We start from the raw sequence: 18,783 nt of genomic DNA, 5'->3' as shown, positions 1-18,783 counted from the left end.
GTAAATCGCGCGAATTTCTGCCCCGTTCTTATCCCGACGAACTAATTTTCCTTGACCGAATCCCTCAAATACGACTCGATCTCTACCTCCTCCGCCTATATAAAGATGCCCCGGATCTCCTCTTCGGTACCCTCCTTTCCCCCGAGCCGCCGTGCCCTAGCCACCTCTCCCCGCGAGATTGCACTCTCTCCGCCGCCAACTCCGGCCACGTCGCGTCGCGCCGCCCCTCTGGTCGACGCCGCCTTGCGCTGTCGCCTCCTTCGGCTGCACAAGGACGAGTGCTACCTCGGCCGCCGGCTCCCTTGCGCCGAAGACCACCGGAAGCCGCTTACCCAAACGAACCCGAGCGCCGCTGCCTCCCGTCGACCTCCAGCCGTCACCCACCGTTGTTCCCGCCATTCCGAACCTTTGCCGTCGCCATCCCCGTCATCGCAGCGCCGAGGAGAAGCCCGTCTACCCCTTCGATGCCGCGGCCCGTCGCCGGAAAGCCGCCGCCTGCGCCGACCCGAGCTCGCCGCCCTTCGGAGCTCGCCGCCGGTGTCTCCCTTCGCCATGTGTCATCGTGTAAGTAGTGGTAAGGATCGCCTCGGTCCCTTCTTCCTCCCCGTGCCCTCTGTTTCCGCCGGAGCACCGCCGTTCGCCGGCGACCCTCGGTTCCTAAGCCGGCCCGCGTCGATCCCGCATGGCTTCCACGTCGTTGCCATATTACCGCCACCTCAGCGCCACGTCATCATTCTGTCCACGTGGCAGCCGATCTAAACCTTGGATCAGCTTCAATCTAATCGGTTGGATCTCAATCAACTGGCGGTCAAGATCGATCTGAGCCATCCATCCCGTGGACCATTTTGTGGACTTGGTTCATGGTAGCGGCTCCAGGACTAGTAGGTCCCACCTGTCATCAACCTTATCTCTCTTCTCTCCAAGTGCTGACGTCATATTCCTCTACTTTTGCGTACAAACATAATTAAATATGATGCAGTAAATCATTTAGTTCGTTTTTATAGGGTTTTATTATTAAAACTTCATTAATTCATAATTAATTCATGTGAACTCGGAATGAGCTCGTTCAAGTTTCACAATTCATATAAATTCAATCTCTACTCATTTATGAACTTCAGTTGTACTGTTTATTTGGTTTCTATTAGTTTCTATTAGTGTTTTCTCTCGTTCTATTTATGAAGGATCGTTCGTTCACTATAGAAGTTCCTGAAGACGAAGATGCTTATTTATAAGGCAAGTCACACAGATCTAAAATATCCTTTGAGAATGCTGAACACATGTTTAAAATTCTCTATTTCAATCAAATATGTATTTATTTTCGAATGTCATTGGGTGGTGAGCCTTTTTTCTCATATTATGGCCGAAGATGATTTTATTATCTTATGGGTTATAATTTGACTAGGTTGGACCTTATATATTGGTTCAGCTATATATTAGATGTAATTGTTTATCCATGCTTAGAAACATTAGCACACTATTGGGATAATGAATGCTTCACAATTACTTAATGATGGCTATTTAATGGTAGCTCGTGATGGTAAATCATGATTAGTTAATTAAATAATCGCCAACTAAAACCTGATAATCGTGAGTTGTGAGCATAGTGTTTTGATGGCCATGCTGATGACAATTAAGGACCAGTTCGCAAACTACTGTTGTGATAATGATAATAGTTCTGAAGCATATTATTCCTCCCTCTCCCTCTTTCGATCTTCTAATTGGAAGAACAAAAGAGTGGGTTGGAATTCGGTTCTTTCGAGCCTTGCTTGGGCTCGTTCTATCTTTGAATATAGCAATTTCCATTCCACCTCAATCCACATTCCTTTCATGCTTTGAGCTTCCAGGAAATCACGGTTGTGGGAAACCACATCACGGAAGAAAACTGATCATTCCTCATGATCCCACAGATCCTGATAAGCTGCCTGGAGAATAGAGAAATCATCCATTGCTCGGATAGAGTCAAGATAGGAACAAAGCGCCCCCTCCTAAAGGTAGGGTTCCACCAGAAGTACAGCTCCGTTCCTCACGTAGAGAGCTAGAAATTCAAGAATTACATCCATCCTAACACTTGACGTAGGAAGAGCCTCAGTCGCCCAGGTATGTCCTCGAGAGGGTTGTTGTCATTCAACTACTATTGATCCTACTCGTAAAGGCTCAGACATAAGCCAACGTGAGCAACGTCTGGATGCGTTGTATAGCAATATGGTTCATTGTGGAGTGCCAGACTGAGAAGTGGCAGAGAGTCCACAGGGTTGCTGGGGAGTCTATACCCTTTAAAAAGGGTGACTATGATCCGGGGATAGTGCATTGCTTTTAATTGTGTCATGCGAGGTGTCTTGTCACGATCCTGTTTCGAGGTATCGTGGTGCTACTGATGGCATGGCTACATGTTATGGGCTATGTCTTGTGGGTAAATGTATACACCTCCGGTTATGGGGCGAGCCTAACAATGTTTTTTCGTGATTAGTACCAGAATATTCATTAACAATAATAATGTGATAAATGATGATGCTTTGGTTTAGCTCCTGGTTTGGAGATTGGGTCTGTTCAACCGAGCATGGTTGTTCAGATATGGTGGAGCATATACAACAGGTATGTTGTATATCATTGGATTAATACCTTTTAATTAATTACTCTACTGTTTTACAAATTCTCAACTCTTTGCCAAATGCTTCTTTTGCAAATAAACCCTATATTATGCCATCCTATATTATCGCTGTGCACTTGCATACTTATTGTGTGCTTTGCGAAGTATTTCATATACTCGCCTTGCAGTAATCATCAAACCTCATTTGGAGACAAAGGATTCAGAAGGAGAAAACCTTTGTCTTAAATCCTATTTGAGTTGAAGCTTCGCTAGATTTTATTTTTCCGCTGCAGTTTTCTTCGTGGTGAGGACTAAGTTATTCTTCTGTAAGTATTTTTATCTCTTTACTTATTATGATATTCTGTATATTAAATTGTTCTATCATGCACCTCGGCTAATTCCTAGACGAGGATATTAATGCATAAATTAGTTCGAAAATTATTTGTTAGCAATTGTTGTTCATGGAGTTGAAAAATGGCCTTCTAGCCTAAGAAGAAACCAAAAAAGATTTATAAATTCGTTTTTGCACTACGTGACCAATAGTTGGACATACGTGTTAAAAAGTCACATGTTTGATATTAAAAACTTTCAAATAAAATTACCCCACATATCAAGTCAATTTTTTTTTAAAAAAAAGATAATACAAATTTGGCTTACAATACTATTTCTTTTTTTTAATATTGGAATTTATAAATAATATTATTAAGATTGGATAATAGATACACATCTCTACTAATATAAAATTTAGTTGTTTAATGTCACAATGAAAGGAATAGGTCTAATAAGAAAATCTCTATTTTTGGAAAGTTTAATTCGCATGGCAACATGCATGCGGGGATGGATGGAAGGAATGATTTCAATCTCCCGTGCATGCGGAATAATTCTAACTTGTATGGTTCATAGCGTGCATGCATGCAAAGATGAATGGAGATAATTAGTCCCTAACTAATTTATCTTTTCGCCTTTTGTACTCCAACGAGTACCATTGGCTATAAATAATCGGTGTTGGGTGAAACCTCCAAGCAAAATACCAGAAATCCTCCTACTATCGTCGACCTCCAAAATTGTCTTGCCTTTCTCAGCTAATAAGGCACTACGATCCTCCACTTTGCTATTTCCATTTTCATATTTAGTTCACATTCTTGCATATATCATTGTGTTCACACAAATATTTGTAGAAACCAATCGGTTTCACGTTCCAGCAAGTTTAAGATGCTGGCTGCACTAAGGAGTAAGTCGCGTGGCGGGAGAGGGTAGCGGTACCACCATTAACAAAGTCAATGAATAGATAAATGGACCAACAGTAAACATGGACTCCATAGATGACGTAGATACTCGTACAAATCCAAACACAAAGAGTGAGCAACATCAATACATGAGACAACAGTCTTGTCAGAATCTTTTTGACTATATATGTGATACCTACCATCGTGTTGAGAGTGATATGGAAAAATACAAGTGCAAGTAGTAATATATAAGTTATACAAAGATAACACCACCTTTCAATTTATTAAATAATAGTGAGATATATGGTCTCCGCAAGTACCAATAAAGCAGTTTTTGTTTTCTTAAGTCTTTTACGTACCAGTAAAGAAATCTTGGAAGTGGACTGGATTATTATTATGATAAAATTTTAATTTAGCATGTGCAAATGGTTTGATAAAAAATGTATCTTCCAATGTAATCTTTCTAAACACTGATTTTGTTCTTCCATAATCGGACAATCTCAGGACAAATTCAAGCATATAGTTACCTCATGACATTGCCCCACGGGACAATCATAGGTATTGACGTGCTGATGTTCAAAAATAATTTATTATTATATTGCTTATGCTTTTATTCTTTGCAGATTTTACTGGGGTCATAGCTAATGTGGGGCCAAAGGACTTTAGTCCGGATTGGCCTATGGGCGTGAGAGATGTAGCACTATTAGATATTTGGTACTAAAGATGCTCAATATTCTTTACTATTATATTTTAATAATTTCATATTTAAGCCACTAACCTTATTGCACTTTCCAGCCATGATATTGGATTCTTTTGATGCTTGGTGATAACGGAGATTATTACCGAGATATTCTAATGAGAATAGAAATATAAAGGTCAATCGTTGTTGCAAGTTCTGTAGAGATTAATCATTAGACGAGTATGTACATGTCTATACACATATCTGTTGGTGAATTTTGCGAAAAAGGAGAAAAGACACATGCTCGCACATGTACGTACTTGTCCGATGGTTAAACTCTACAGATCTTGTAACAATGATTGACCTTTCTACTTCTGCTCTCATTAGCATATCTCGGTAATAATATCCTTTATCACCTAGCATCAAAAGAAATCCAATATCATAGCTGCAAGGTGCAATAAGATTGGTGGTTTAAGTATGAAATTATTAAAATATATGGGTAAAGAATATTGAGCATCTTTAGTACCAAATATCTAATAGTGCTACATCTCTCACGCCCATAATCTAAGCCAGACTGCAGTCCTTTTGGCCCCACATTAGCTATGACCCCAGCAAAATCTGCAAAAATTGAAAGCATAAGCAATGTAATAATAAATTATTTTTGACCATCAGCACGTCCATATCTATGATTGTCCCATATGGCAATGTCATGAGGCAACTATATGTTTGAATTTGTCCCGAGATTCCCTGATTATGGAAGAACAAAATTAGCGCTTAGAAAGAACAAATTGGAAGATACACTTTTTGTCAAACCATTTGCACATGCTAAATTAAAATTGTATCATAAAAATAATCTAGTCCACATGAAAGATTTCTTTATTGGTATGCATAAGACTCAAGAAAACAAAGACGGCTTTATTGGTACTTGAGGAGGTCATATATCTCACTATTATTTAATAAATTTAAAGGGTGGTGTTATCTTGGTATAACTTATATATTCCAACATGCACTTCTATTCTTCCATGTCACTCTCAACACGATGGTTGGTATCATACATATAGTCCAAATGGATTCTGACAATTCTATGTTGTTTCATGTATTGATGGTTCTCACTCTTTGTGTTTGGATTTGAAGGAAGTTGTACATCATCTAGGGTTAATTGGATACATGCCACTGCAAATATGGGAAATTAGAAAAATGCCACTACTATTCATGAAATTAGGTATATGCCACTATAATCTACTAAAATTAGAACCATGCCACTCCATCACGATTTCCGTCCTATCCGTCACATTTTCCACCGTCTCCGTCTTCATCTTCTCGTCGTCCTCGTCTCGACGGCGGATGGGCCGATCAGGACGGCTGTGCGCTGGTGCTGAGCCAAAGCAACCGCGCGACGGCGGTGAGATAGCCGGCCAATAGATAGCATGCATGGCAGGCGGGCCAACGCAGCGGGCCGACGGCAGCAGCAAGAGCCAGCAATCAGCAAGCAACAAGCACAACAAGCAGAAGCAGAGCAGGCAAGCAATGGCACTATGGCAGCAACATTGCAGCATTCATTGATTTCTCTGGAGGAAGAAGAAACCAAGAGTAGGAAGAAAGCATGCCCTCGCCGGCGGCGGCCGCAGCCGCTCTCGCGACCGTCCTCGCCGGCGGCGGCGCCCGCGCCCGCGCCCGCCTCCGTGACCATCCTCGCCGGCAGCCGCGCCCCTCCGCGACCTCCCCGCGAGCGTCCTCACCGGCGGCGGCTGCGCCCGCGCCCGCCTCCGCGACCTCCCCACGAACGTCCTCGCCAGCGGTGCCCGCGCCCACCTTCGCGACTGTCCTCGGCGGCGCCCGCGACCACGCTCGCGACCGTCCATGCCGGCAGCCGTGTCCCTCCGCGACCTCCAGCGAGCATCCTCACCGGCGGCGGCTGCGCCCGCGCCCGCCTCCACGAGTGTCCTCGGCGGCGGCCGCGGCCCTCTGCGACCTCCCCGCGAGCGTCCTCGCTGGCGGCGGCTGCGCCCGCTCCCCTCCACGCAACTGTCCTCGTCACTCGCCTTCTCACCGTGCAGACGCGACGGAGGAGGATGACAATCATGAGAGAGTATGACGGAAATAGTGACGGGAGTGGCATAGATCCAATTTTAATTTCTTTTAGTGGCACCCAAACAATAAGGTAAATAATAGTGGCTTTTTTCTGATTTGCCACATTTACAGTGGCATGGATCCAATTAACCCCCATCATCTATGGAGTCCATGTTCACTGTTGGCTCATTTACCTATTCACTGACTTTGTTACTGGTGGTACCGCTGCCCTCTCCCGCCACCTGACTTACTCCCCATGGCAGCCGACATCTTAAACTTGCTGGAACGTGAAACTGATTGTTTCTACAAATATTTATATGAACACAATGATACATGCAAGAATGTGAATTAAAGATGAAAATGGAAATAGCAATGAGGAGGATCGTAGTGCCTTGTCAGCTGACAAAGGTAGGACAATTTTGGAGGTCGGCAATAGTAGGAGGATTTCCGGTATTTTTGTTAGAGGCCTCACCCAACACTGGTTATTTATAGCCAGTGGTGCTTTGTTGGAGTGCAAAAGGCGTAAAGATAAATTAGTTTTGGACTAATTCCCTCCATTCATCTCTGCATGCATGCATGCACACTATAAACCGTACAAATTAGAATTATTCTACATGCATATAAACCGTACAAATTAGATTGGAATTATTCCTTCCATCCATCTCCGCATGCATGTTGCCATGCGAATGGGACTTTCAGAAATAGAGATTTTTTATTGGACCTATTCCTTTTCATGTGACATTAAAAAATAGATTCACTACAAGAAATTTGGCCTTCTATGACAAAATTCATATGACAAAACACATTTTAGTCACAGTAGTGATTCCTTTATGACAATTTTACTTAGGATGACAAGCGTTTGTGACTAAGTTGTAATTTAGTCATAAACAAATGTCACAATGTGCCTTTCCCATTCTTTGTGACAATAGTTCATGACAAAAGTGAATAAATATGATTGTCATAATTTAAAAATCATTTGTTTTTTAAAAAAGAACACCTTGGCACAGCCACGTGAGCATGTCTAGGTGGACATGTGGGACCCATGTGTAAGTTAGAATATTAACTTGAAAAGACTAAAAATGTAGCGCTTCTTGCAATGAGGAGGGATCGAACACACAACCTCTGGCATCCCAGGTAACAGACAAACCACTGAGCTACTCTTCCGTTGCTATGTAATCTTTGATTCTTTTCATCTTGCTGGGAGACATAAGAAACCCAACGCACATCTAGCAAAGACCAACGCCGCTGCCCTTTCCCCATCCCGGCTGCTGGACCCGACGCCGCCGCCCTTTCCCATTGCTCCTGCTGGAGCCCAACGCCGCAGGCTGTAGCCCCACCCTGTCCCCAACGTAGCGCCCGGCTGTTGGAGCTCGACGCCGTCGCCCTTCGCCCAACGCGGCTGCTGGAGCCCGGCACCGCCGGCTGGATCCCAAGCCCCACCCCATCCCCAGGAGCTCGATGCCAGCTTGCTGCAGCTCCAGGATGCCAGGCTTCATGGGCACAACTGCTGGGAATGCCCCCAAGAGCCCGACGCCGATGACAGTAGCTCACCCCCGCCTCTAGGATCTCGACGGCTGGGCCGGCTGGCTGCAGATCCTGGCCGCCGGGCTTCACGGGCTCAACCGCTAGGAAGCCCCCAAGAGCTCTAGCCTGGGATCACTGCCGACGGCGGGTGAGGTCGACCAGAGACTGCCCATCCCCTTCAATTAGGAAGGAAAGGTACATATGAGAAGAACTTATGTTTTGGTTTTAAATTTTGAACTGAAACCATAGATTTGAAGTGATAGAAATAGGAAAATAGCAGTCTGGGCAATGATCAGTCATTGATTCAATGCTTGTCTTATTTCAATATGTAACAAATGGAAAGAACTTGGATGAATTGTAAGTTGTTTAGCAAGGAGCATCGGGAGGGGGTCACTGAGTTCATGGACTTTGTTTCTAAAAATTTGAGTGGCAGTCAGAAGATATTATGCCCATGTCGTAAGTGTTTGAATCGGTTACATCAATATAAAGGACATGTGGAGGATGACTTACTTATGTACGGGATGTCTAACACATACACTCGGTGGATACATCATGGAGAACAATTGGTCATGGTCACTGGAAATGTTGAGCATTTGAATGAAGATATTGGCTGCAATGTTGAGCATTTGAATGAAGATGTTAGCTGCAATGTTGAATTTGAGACGAATGAGCCTCCGGATGACCCAGAAGATGATCAAATGTACCGTATGGTACAGGATCTGTACCCAGATCAAAATCATGGACCAAGAACAAAGTCAAAGTTTGCCACCATATTAGAAGAGATGAAACAGGTGCTACACCCCGGTGGTCCCTATACTAGGTTTTCTTTTGTGGTGAAGTTGCTCCACATCAAGTCATTTTACAGAATCAGCAATGTTGCATTCAGTGCTTTTTTGGACCTTTTAAGTTCAGCATTTCCAAATTGTTCTCTCCCTGCATCCTATGCTGAAGCAAAGAATTTTATTCGTGCATTAGGACTTGGATATGAGTCAATACATGTGTGTCCGAATAACTGTGTTCTTTTCCGAAAGGAGTTGGCTAAAAAGGATGCATGCCCAATATGTGGTGCTTCAAGATGGAAGGATGCAGATAGCCGAAGGAAGATTCCAGAAAAGGTTCTAAGGCATTTTCCTTTGATTCCAAGGTTGAAGAGGATGTTTGGATCGAAAGAACTTTCAGCTGAGGCACAATGGCACAAGTTGAAGAGGAAACCAGTGGACAATGAGTTTAGCCATCCTGCTGATGGTGAGGCATGGAAAGATTTTGATAGAAAGTATGAATGGTTTGCAAATGATGCACGGAATGTCCGACTTGGCCTCGCTACCGATGGGTTTAATCCATTTGGGAAGATGAGCTCCTCATATAGCATGTGGCCAGTATTTCTTATCCCTTACAACTTTCCTCCGTGGCAATGTATGGAGCAATCCAACTTCATGATGTGCCTACTTATTCCTGGTCCGACATGCCCTGGAAAGGATATGGATCTCTTCCTGCAGCCACTGGTTGAAGAATTGTTAAATCTTTGGAGTGGTGTCCCTACTTTGGATGCATTGACCGGCAAAGAATTTGATCTTCACGCTGCAATCACATGGTGCATTCATGATTATCCAGCATTGAGCACACTTTCAGGTAGAGTAACTAGAGGCTACTATGCTTGCGTTCGTTGTGATAAAAATCCTTGCTACAAAAGACTTAGGAACAAGATTTGCTACATTGGCCATCGCCGTTTTCTTCCAGTGGACCATATTTGGAGGAGAAAGAAAGATTTTAATGGTCAGACTGAAGAACGTGCGCAACCGGAAGAATTTACTCAGGATGAGTTGATGCAGCAATTGGCGAGGGTGGAACATGTAAGACCTGGGAACCATCCTAATAACAAAAAGAGAAAGAGGGTAGAAGAAGGTCAATGCTGGAAGCGCAGGTCGACTCTGTGGGATTTGCCATATTGGTCTAATTTAAAGCTACGACACAATCTTGATGTTATGCATATCGAGAAAAATATATGTGAGGCCCTTCTTGGTACATTTCTCGACATCGCAGGCAAGTCAAAGGACTCTGTTACTGCGAGGCTCGATTTAGAAGATATGGGCATAAGGAAAAATTTACACTTGAAGGATGATGGGAATTCATCATGCACTGCTCCACATGCTCCATATGTGATGACTAAAGCCCAGAGAAAAGCTTTCTGTGCTTTCATAAAAAATGTCAAATTCCCAGATGGATATGCCTCCAACTTAGCAAGGTGTGTTAGTGTTGATGAATGCAAAGTACAGGCATTGAAAACTCACGACTGTCATATCCTTCTGCAAAGGATATTACCAGCCGGTCTCCGAGGAATCATGCATAAGGAAATATATGAAGCAATTGCTGAATTAGGTAACTTTTTCCAGCAAATTTGTGCTAAGAAATTGAAGTTAGATGCTTTGAACAAGATGAGAGGTGAAATCCCAATAATATTGTGCAAGCTTGAGAAGATTTTCCCGCCTGCCTTTTTTGATGTGATGGTGCACTTATGCATTCATTTAATCGATGATGCAATCCTAAGAGGTCCAGTTCAATATGGATGGATGTACCCTGTAGAGCGTAGGTTGCTGACCTTGAAACGCTTTGTAAGGAACATGGCAAGGCCTGAGGGCTCCATTGCAGAGGCATATGTCGCAAATGAGTGCTTGACTGCTTGCTCAAGGTATTTTGCTGATGTTGACACTAGGCACAATCGTGAGGGTAGGAACAAAGAGCGTGTTCCTATGAGTAGATGTGGTTTATCTATTTTCCAGCATGGAGCAAATCTGTTGGGGGCACCAAGGCTTACATATAATGAGAAGGAGTATGATAGGATGGTTTGGTATGTCCTCAACAATACTAAGGAGGTCGAGCCATTTATAGAGTATGTCCTTGAATAGCGCACCTGTTTTTATTTGTGTATCATATAAAATTTTAGCTCTTACATGGGAGTTGTGCACCTGTTTGTAGGATTTACATGAAGGATTTACAAACTGCTGGCAGTCATGATGTTGAGGGGAACCTTGCTAAGGAATTTCCGGGATGGTTTAGGAAACATGTGAGTCATTATTTAAGTATTTTCAGTTTTGACTCTGTGATAATATATCATTATTTAAGTATTTCAAGTATATTGCAAATGAATATATCTCATACATATCTCATTTACTGAAGTGAGAATGCAAATGAAATTTACATATGTACATGAATAAAATGCAGCTGTGCTATCATGCATCATTGCTTCTACTGTTGAAAACCTTGCTTGGCAGAATGAAGCACATGAGAGGAATAGAGCATCGTGTGCATTTTTTGTTTTTTTACAACAAATGATTTTATTAGCAGCATGTTTAGTTTTGAGATTAGATGAGTTGCTAAATTAAGTGCAGTTGCCTCTTCTGCCATGATGACATTCCTGATAGCTCCCTGTATATAAGTCTGATAGGATGATTGTTGTTGCGTATTGGTGATGGAGATTCCCAGTCCAGCGTCCTTGTTCATCTGTGGGGTGTTGTCAGGCTGTGTGGCTACATCCACATAGCATTTTGTTCCTGTCAAAAGAGCTGGTAGGGCTATGGTGCTGTGTGGAGTTTCATGCACATGCTAGTGCAATAGTTGGAGGAAGCTGCAGTTTTCAGTGATGACCATCACACGAAGAAATACAGTATATTAAGTAGAGAAGTCACACCATTTTTTTTCTCTAATTGTAAGAAATATCAGGTTCATGCTAGTGTTACCTGAATCATTTTGAGAAAATGTCTTTTTCTCCCTAAAAAACTAGTAGACCAATATGGAAGAACCTGTGCATAAAAAATGGACCTAAGGAAAAATCTATTTACAAATTTTTAGAGTTAAGTAGTCTGCTAGTACTTGCATTATTTCTGGTGTACCTTGCTAATATATATATATACATATATATACTGCAGCTTGCTACTCGGAGGTTTGTGAATGGAGAACAAATCGATGAAGACCTATATGCATTGGCAAGTCTACCACTTCTTAGAGTTCGTATATTTTCAGGATGTATTGTTGATGGTGTCCGATATCACACCGTGGAACGTGAGAGCAGTAGAAGAACACAAAACAGTGGAGTTATGGTTGAGGGCACACATAATGGAGAAGATATAGACTTTTATGGTCAGCTGAAAGAAGTAATACAGTTGCAGTACAACTCTGACGCTGACAGTCAAAGGACAGTGGTGTTATTCAAGTGTGATTGGTTTGATACCTGTAGCAAAAAGTCTAGGATGAAGAATGATGGATATTTCAAAAGCATCAGCCATGGAAGTTGTTGGTACAAAGATGATGCTTTCATTCTTGCCACACAGGCAACAAAGGTTTTCTACTTGGATGATAACAAGCATGGTGAACCCTGGAAAGTTGTTCAAAAATTTTCGCATCGGCACTTGTGGAATGTGAATGAGGAGGAAAATGATGACAGGCAAGAGGGAGGGGTTGATCTGACATACCAAGATGATGAGCAGGAAATATCTCGAGTTGAAACCATGGAAGGATCTCTGGTCGACGAACAACCAGTCAACGAAGATGGTATAAGTGTACCAAAGTCCCTAGTTGATCAGATTCGCAGGCAACGGGATCTGGAAGTTGAAGAAGATGACCTGTACAATGATGATGACGATGATGATACCTTAGGGCAGTATGATAGTGAAAATGAATGTACAATTATGATCCCTAATGATGATGGTGAGTATAGTGATGTCGAGTAATTGAGATATGTGAATCTGAGTTGTGATGAAATTGTTGCTTTTAAACAGCTCCTAATGTGTTAGCCGTGAAATAATTATGAATTGTGAACTCAATTGTGTAAACTCCTTAATTGAGATATGCGAATTCCAGCTGTTCTTGGTGCCTGGAATTGTACTGACATTTGTTGCTCTTATTTTATTTCTGGATTGTGAGAGGACAACATAGTTGCTGGAATATCTGTGCCATCTTTTGCCTTGTTTCTACTCTAGGCATCATTACTCTAGTTTCTTGGATGATCCATGACATGGCATTTTCTTGTACTAGGATTATTAGCAGCAGTGCCTAAAGGTCATTAATGCGATGGCTATTAATCCTTACTACGATGGCTATTAATTTCATATATGTTTATATATATATATATATATATATATATATATATATATATATATATATATATTAGTGCTTCGAATTGACTGAGGCCCTAAATGAATTTAAATTAATGAAAAAGTTGTTAACTACAAAGTTTCATAACTGTTCGAGATCTACAATTTTTATTTCGGCAACACTTTGCAATTCTCGGGCTAGGGGAGAGCGTCGCGGCGGGTTGAGTGTTCCCGGTGAAGGAGGACACCGGAGTGGGGGAAGGGCGCCGTGCCGTCCACCTTTGCGCCTCACCTCATCGAGGGTGGGGGATGGCGCCACGCCGGGGGTGGGGAAGGGCAACCAGGCTCGGTAACGACCAAAATCGCGGACAGTGCACATGTTGCTGCCGTTGCGTTGATGAGACAGTCGGAAGTGTTGCCAGCAGTGTCCACCGAGAGGATGAACTCCTTGACGATGGGAGACGAGGCAGTGAAGTTGTGGTGGAAAAGGAGGCCCCCGGCGTCGACGTGGAAGCGGGATGCGGCGGGGGAGGGTGCGAAGGGGTAGATGTGGTGCCGCAGCGGTGGACGGAGAGGTCGTAGGACGCGTGGCAAGAGAAGACTTCCCGTCCAGAGCAGCAGCAGCATTCGTGTACTATCACTTTGTGGAGGCGGAGGATGTGGTGCCCTCCCCCATCACAATGTTACTATCACTTTGTGAAATGAACAAATGACCAAAATAAAAATTGTAGATATAGGTGAGTTCTACAACTTTTATGTTAATGACTTCTTCAGCTGAATTCATTTGATGTTTCAAATTGATGTTTCAAGTTATCATTTTCTAAATTCAAATTTCAAATGCTCACAATAAAAAAATTGACAAAAATAATACTTAAGTAAGAACGCAACAACTTGAATAGAATGATTTTAGAAAATTTTAGGAAAAAAACATCACATTTGGAGTTAGTTCTCCAAATCGTCCCGCTAACCCGCGCAAGCCAAACCAGCCCCCCGCCACTGATTTTGATGGAGAAAGACAGTTTTGCCCCTACTAGCTATGTCGCGGCTCAGCCCAAGTGAGGGCATTTTCGCACAAAGCCAACTGGTGCGCCACACATATATATACAAAGCTAACCCTAGAATCACTCCCCGTTCCCAAATTTCGCTTCACTCTCGCCAGCCAGTCGCCACTCCCCCCTATCCAGACGGTCGACTCCCTCCCTCCTTCCTGTTGCTGCTCCAACCAGAAGGAAGATGCCTCCGGGGAGGAAGAGGGCAAGACCATCAATGGCGGTAGTCCCAGGTACCATCTTGGCTATTAGTCCTTAGGGTTACGGGGTACGCTACGACGGCGCCGCGAGCACCAGGGCCGGACGGCGGTGAAGCCGGGGTGGGGTCCCCAGATGCGCGGCGCGCGGAGGCGCTGACGCGAGGAGACGGGGGCTGCGGCAATGGAGTGCGTCTGTTGTGTTGCGTTGTGGTTCCGATTCCGGCCGGTGATCGATCTGCTGTGTTTCAGTGCCTTCGTATACTTATGTATAGTTATGTCTCCCTCAATTTCAGACCATATATTGTAATTCTTGGAATCCTGGTAGTTTATTAAGTCATATCAAATGGGCACTGCTACTAGTACTATCACTTTTGATTATTTCATTTTCATTTATCTGCCACTAATTTCAATGCACCAATGTATCTGCAGAACCACTGTTAACTGACATTGAGAAGGAGAGGGCTAAGAATATCATGAGGATCGATCAGAGGATGCAACAGTTGGGTATCAAAAGACTATCAGAAATTGTTAAGCAGTCATATGCTAGGAAGAAACCAAGTAAAAACAGGAACAAAAATGACCAGCTTAGTGAAAGCACTGAACTTGAGGTACCAACTCTTCTACTACACAACACTAGTAATATGCCCGTGCTAATGCAATTCTATTTGTCTTTATAACTGAATTAAGCAGTTTTTTTTTCAGTCACATCACCTTTTTTTTTCTTACGAGTGGCAAGAAAAGACTCCCATATTGAAACACAGTTGTAGTGCACCTCACTCAGTTGTAAATATGAGTAGGTTCCAAGAAGTTGAGTAGCTATTCTTGAGTAAAGTAAATTTTATTGGAGTAATTCAATGGACAGAGAGCACAATCAATTTCCTGGCTGACCCCTTTTTTGAGTGATATTTGTATGTACCTTTGAAGTGGAAATTTCTTTGAAGTGGAAATTTCTCAATATCTTATCGTGTCATGTCTCTGTTTCTTTGTAAGGCTATGGCACTGTCTGTTGCTGTAATAGGAACAACTACAAAGAGGGTCCTGGCACCTAACAATTTGGAACAAACAAGGTGCACCAGGCAGAGTGTCATGAGAGAAAAAGAAGCAGCTGCGCTAAGACTAATTGGAGCAACAGAGGTGCCACCACCAGTACTAGATTCTACTTCTATCCAGAATGATGAAGAGATGGACATTACAGTAGAAGGCAAGTACCTTCAACTATTTATTTCAATGTCAATTTATGTGATCTGATTCATTCATAATAGTCACATGAATCTTATTATTGACAACAAGGTTTTTGAAATGTATTATTTAGGCACCCTAACGGCAAGTACTCAAGTGGACCATCGGGGAGCAAGTATGGGCATAGAACTGGATAGCATAACCAGAGGTTTAGGGACTAGGATACCAGTTGTTATAAAGGAAGGGAAAAGAAGGCCCGAGGCACCTATGCAGGCTGCAAAGTTGGCTTCTGAGGGTGGGATCATAGTCAGGCAGCATGTACCCATACTTACAAGTTGGAAAGAATACAAGAAGGACAAAGTCCAATTCAAGGACCAATTGGACAACTTCATTGGCAAACTATCTGTAAGACGTTGTTCGATTAGTTCGATATATGCTAATTTCATCCTTTGCTTTTTTAAATACTAATGTTATGCTATTCAATGTATAGGTAAACTTAAGCTTGACTGGTGAAAAGGAGAATGATGTAACTTCAGCGTGTGCTGACATGCTAAAGGGTGGAACACGCCAAATGAGGTATAGGCTCAAGCAGAAATACTTCGATGGGGTACCGGCAAATCAAGTTAGGACTACATCACCATGTTCGTCTATGACTGATGAACAATGGAGAAAATTGGTAGACATGTGGTCAAACCCAAAACACAAGGTATGGTTTATGCCAATATTGGTTTTCTGTGAGTCCGCTAGTTGCACTCGAGCACTACATCCTAATGTGTCTTTTAAGCTGATGAACTTATGGGCTGTGAACTCAATTATGTAAACTCTGTAATTGAGATATGTGTGCTGGTGATGTGTTTTCAAGCTGCTATGAATGTGCTCTGTTGCTTTGCATAGTTCTTGGTCCTTCAGGTTTCCTGCTGCACTGTTCCAGTCAATTTGCTGTAATGTGATGCTTTGTTCCAGTCAGGTTTTCAACTATCATTTTGGTTGCTGGAATATATTTGTACAGTTTTACTATCATTTTTAGCCCGAACTGCAATATCATTGGTTTATTTGTAGGCCTAGTTTCATATTGACAGCATTGCTCCTTAATTTATTTGTAGGTGTTAATCTGCATTGGATTGCTCATATCAGTAATTAGCTCATTCATCCATGATTTAACAGTAGTAAACACTACATTCAATGAAATGCTGATATCAGTAATTAGCTCATATCATCCATGATTTGATAGTACTAAACATTACATTTAATGAACTGTGCATGACCAGATTGCTCATATAATACCATATTGTTTTTACTGTTTCCAATATTTATTGTATTACTTATGATATACACTTGTGTCATGTCTAGGAAAAATGTGGAAAGCTCAAACAGAACCGTGAAAATGTTAAGTTTCACCAGTGTACTGGATCTCGGTCTTACATTGTAGCAGCCTACGTCGCGGTAAGAATATAAACCGGTTGTATGACAGCATGCATGTGTTGGAACACGTTTTATCTTACGTGTGTATTTAATCTATGCATTGCTAATGTCATTATATGTTTGTGAACATTCCAGAAGCAAGAAAAATACAAAGATACAGAGCCCACTACAATTGATCTATTCAAGTTGACGCATTGCAGCAAAACTAAGGGTTTTAGTGATGATGCCAAGAAAGCTGCAGTAAGTATCTCTCCTTTTTTTTATTTAGTACACTACAGTAGACACAGGATGTAGAGACGGTTTTCTTCTCTTGTAGAGACGGTTTTGCCATTCTCTAGGTGTACTAGAGACGGCCTGTGAACCGTCTCTGAGGCGTTGCCATTGCTCCCGTTTCAAGAGACGGTTTTGCTAGCCGTGTCTACCAGGTAGAGACGGTCCATAGAGACGGATAAACCGTCTCTACATATATTTTCCATATTTTGCAGAAATATTATAATAAACACACTAGATACGGCTTCAGACCGTCTCTACAGATAAATTTCTTAGATACAGAAACAAACCTCCTCAATTCTGGCATCCACAATTTTATTTGGAGAACATCAGACTGCATCACACTTTAGCATTATAAATAAAAAAAGTCAGGGAGGGACTTGTCGAAAAATCACACATTTCATTCACTGAATGGTAATTTACATCTTACATGAAAAGGTGAACTTCAGGAAAAAAATGTACAATTTCAGCTACAATATCATAAACAAATACATAACTTGGACTTCTCCATCTAATTGAAGTATACTCTCTATTGCTCCAGATTGATTGAACTGTTATTTCATTAATCATCATCTTCATGCACCCATTAATCATCATCTTCACACAAGAACCTGCTATACAATGTAACTTTACAATGTGAAAAAAATAAATAGTGAAAGTGGACTAGAGTAGAGATTGTGAAGGAAACTACTGATAAAATAAATTGTGAAGGAAACCTGACAAATCATTGTCTTGCTAGGATGATATGGAAGCCATTTTGAGAAGACCAGTACATGAAGGGGAGCAGGAAATGACTTGCACAGATATTGTTGCCCAAGTATTGACAAAGTCAAGCACATTCCTTCGTAATGTGGGACTTCAACAGCCTGTTGCCGCTCCAAAATCTATTTCACCGCAGATGCAGGAGCTACAAGCACAATTGGAGGCTGAGAAGGAAGAATCTGCAGGACTTCGCCAAAAGGTCCAGAGGTTGGAAGCCCAGGCAGAAGAATCTGAGGCAAAAGCTCAGAAACAAGCTGAGGAGATTGAGAACCTAAAGAAGGCAATAACAAATACTCAGAAGTCAGCAACAGATACTCAGAACCTCATTCGATAGATGATAGCATTTGGACAGACTCAGGTCACTCATCAGACCACTCCTCCTTGACTTGGTTGCGCTTAGGTACACATCTTCATCTTATGATATGCCTCTTCTTACATAATGCAGTTTCTGTTTCTTATTCTTAGACCTCTCATTTTTTTTGATACTATTAGTAGTATTGTATGATATAGTTAGATACTGGAATCAAATGAACATAGGTACTGTTTGGAATCAATATCTCTACTACAATGACTTCCTATAGTGCTAGGACTCATGAGGCTGAATAAATAAAACCACTGGTGAATATAATTTCCAAAAGGTTGCTGCCCCTAGGGACTACTAGATTGTTGAGCTTGTGTTTATTTCTTACTAGTGTTAATTCCTGACACAATGTTCTTTGCAGGCTATT

At 42.1% G+C, this 18,783-nt stretch overlaps 2 protein-coding genes across 3 annotated transcripts; both read left to right on the top strand.

The window, feature by feature from the left end:
• The first annotated feature begins 7,803 nt into the window (after positions 1–7,803).
• Positions 7,804–13,146, top strand: LOC127783403 (uncharacterized). Of its 2 annotated transcripts, XM_052310673.1 has the most exons (4): positions 7,804–8,281; positions 8,430–10,973; positions 11,060–11,147; positions 12,010–13,146. In XM_052310673.1, exons 2-4 carry the CDS (start codon positions 8,437–8,439, stop codon positions 12,808–12,810), a joined length of 3,426 nt encoding a protein of 1,141 aa, XP_052166633.1. In that variant the 5' UTR covers positions 7,804–8,281; positions 8,430–8,436; the 3' UTR covers positions 12,811–13,146. The 2 variants fall into 2 exon arrangements, with proteins under 2 accessions (XP_052166633.1, XP_052166632.1); XM_052310672.1 differs by having other exon boundaries at positions 7,804–10,973.
• A 1,293-nt stretch (positions 13,147–14,439) lies between these two features.
• On the top strand, positions 14,440–18,389 carry LOC127783072 (uncharacterized). Its single transcript, XM_052310342.1, has 8 exons — positions 14,440–14,455; positions 14,852–15,030; positions 15,413–15,623; positions 15,735–16,006; positions 16,092–16,307; positions 16,952–17,044; positions 17,159–17,263; positions 18,033–18,389. The coding sequence occupies exons 1-8, from the start codon at positions 14,440–14,442 to the stop codon at positions 18,387–18,389; spliced, it is 1,449 nt and encodes a 482-aa protein (XP_052166302.1).
• The last annotated feature ends 394 nt before the right edge of the window (positions 18,390–18,783 follow it).

Source organism: Oryza glaberrima, chromosome 8, assembly GCF_000147395.1.
Source record: "Oryza glaberrima chromosome 8, OglaRS2, whole genome shotgun sequence".
NCBI classification, from domain to species: Eukaryota; Viridiplantae; Streptophyta; class Magnoliopsida; order Poales; family Poaceae; genus Oryza; species Oryza glaberrima.
This window is presented reverse-complemented; position numbering and strand designations above follow the sequence as displayed.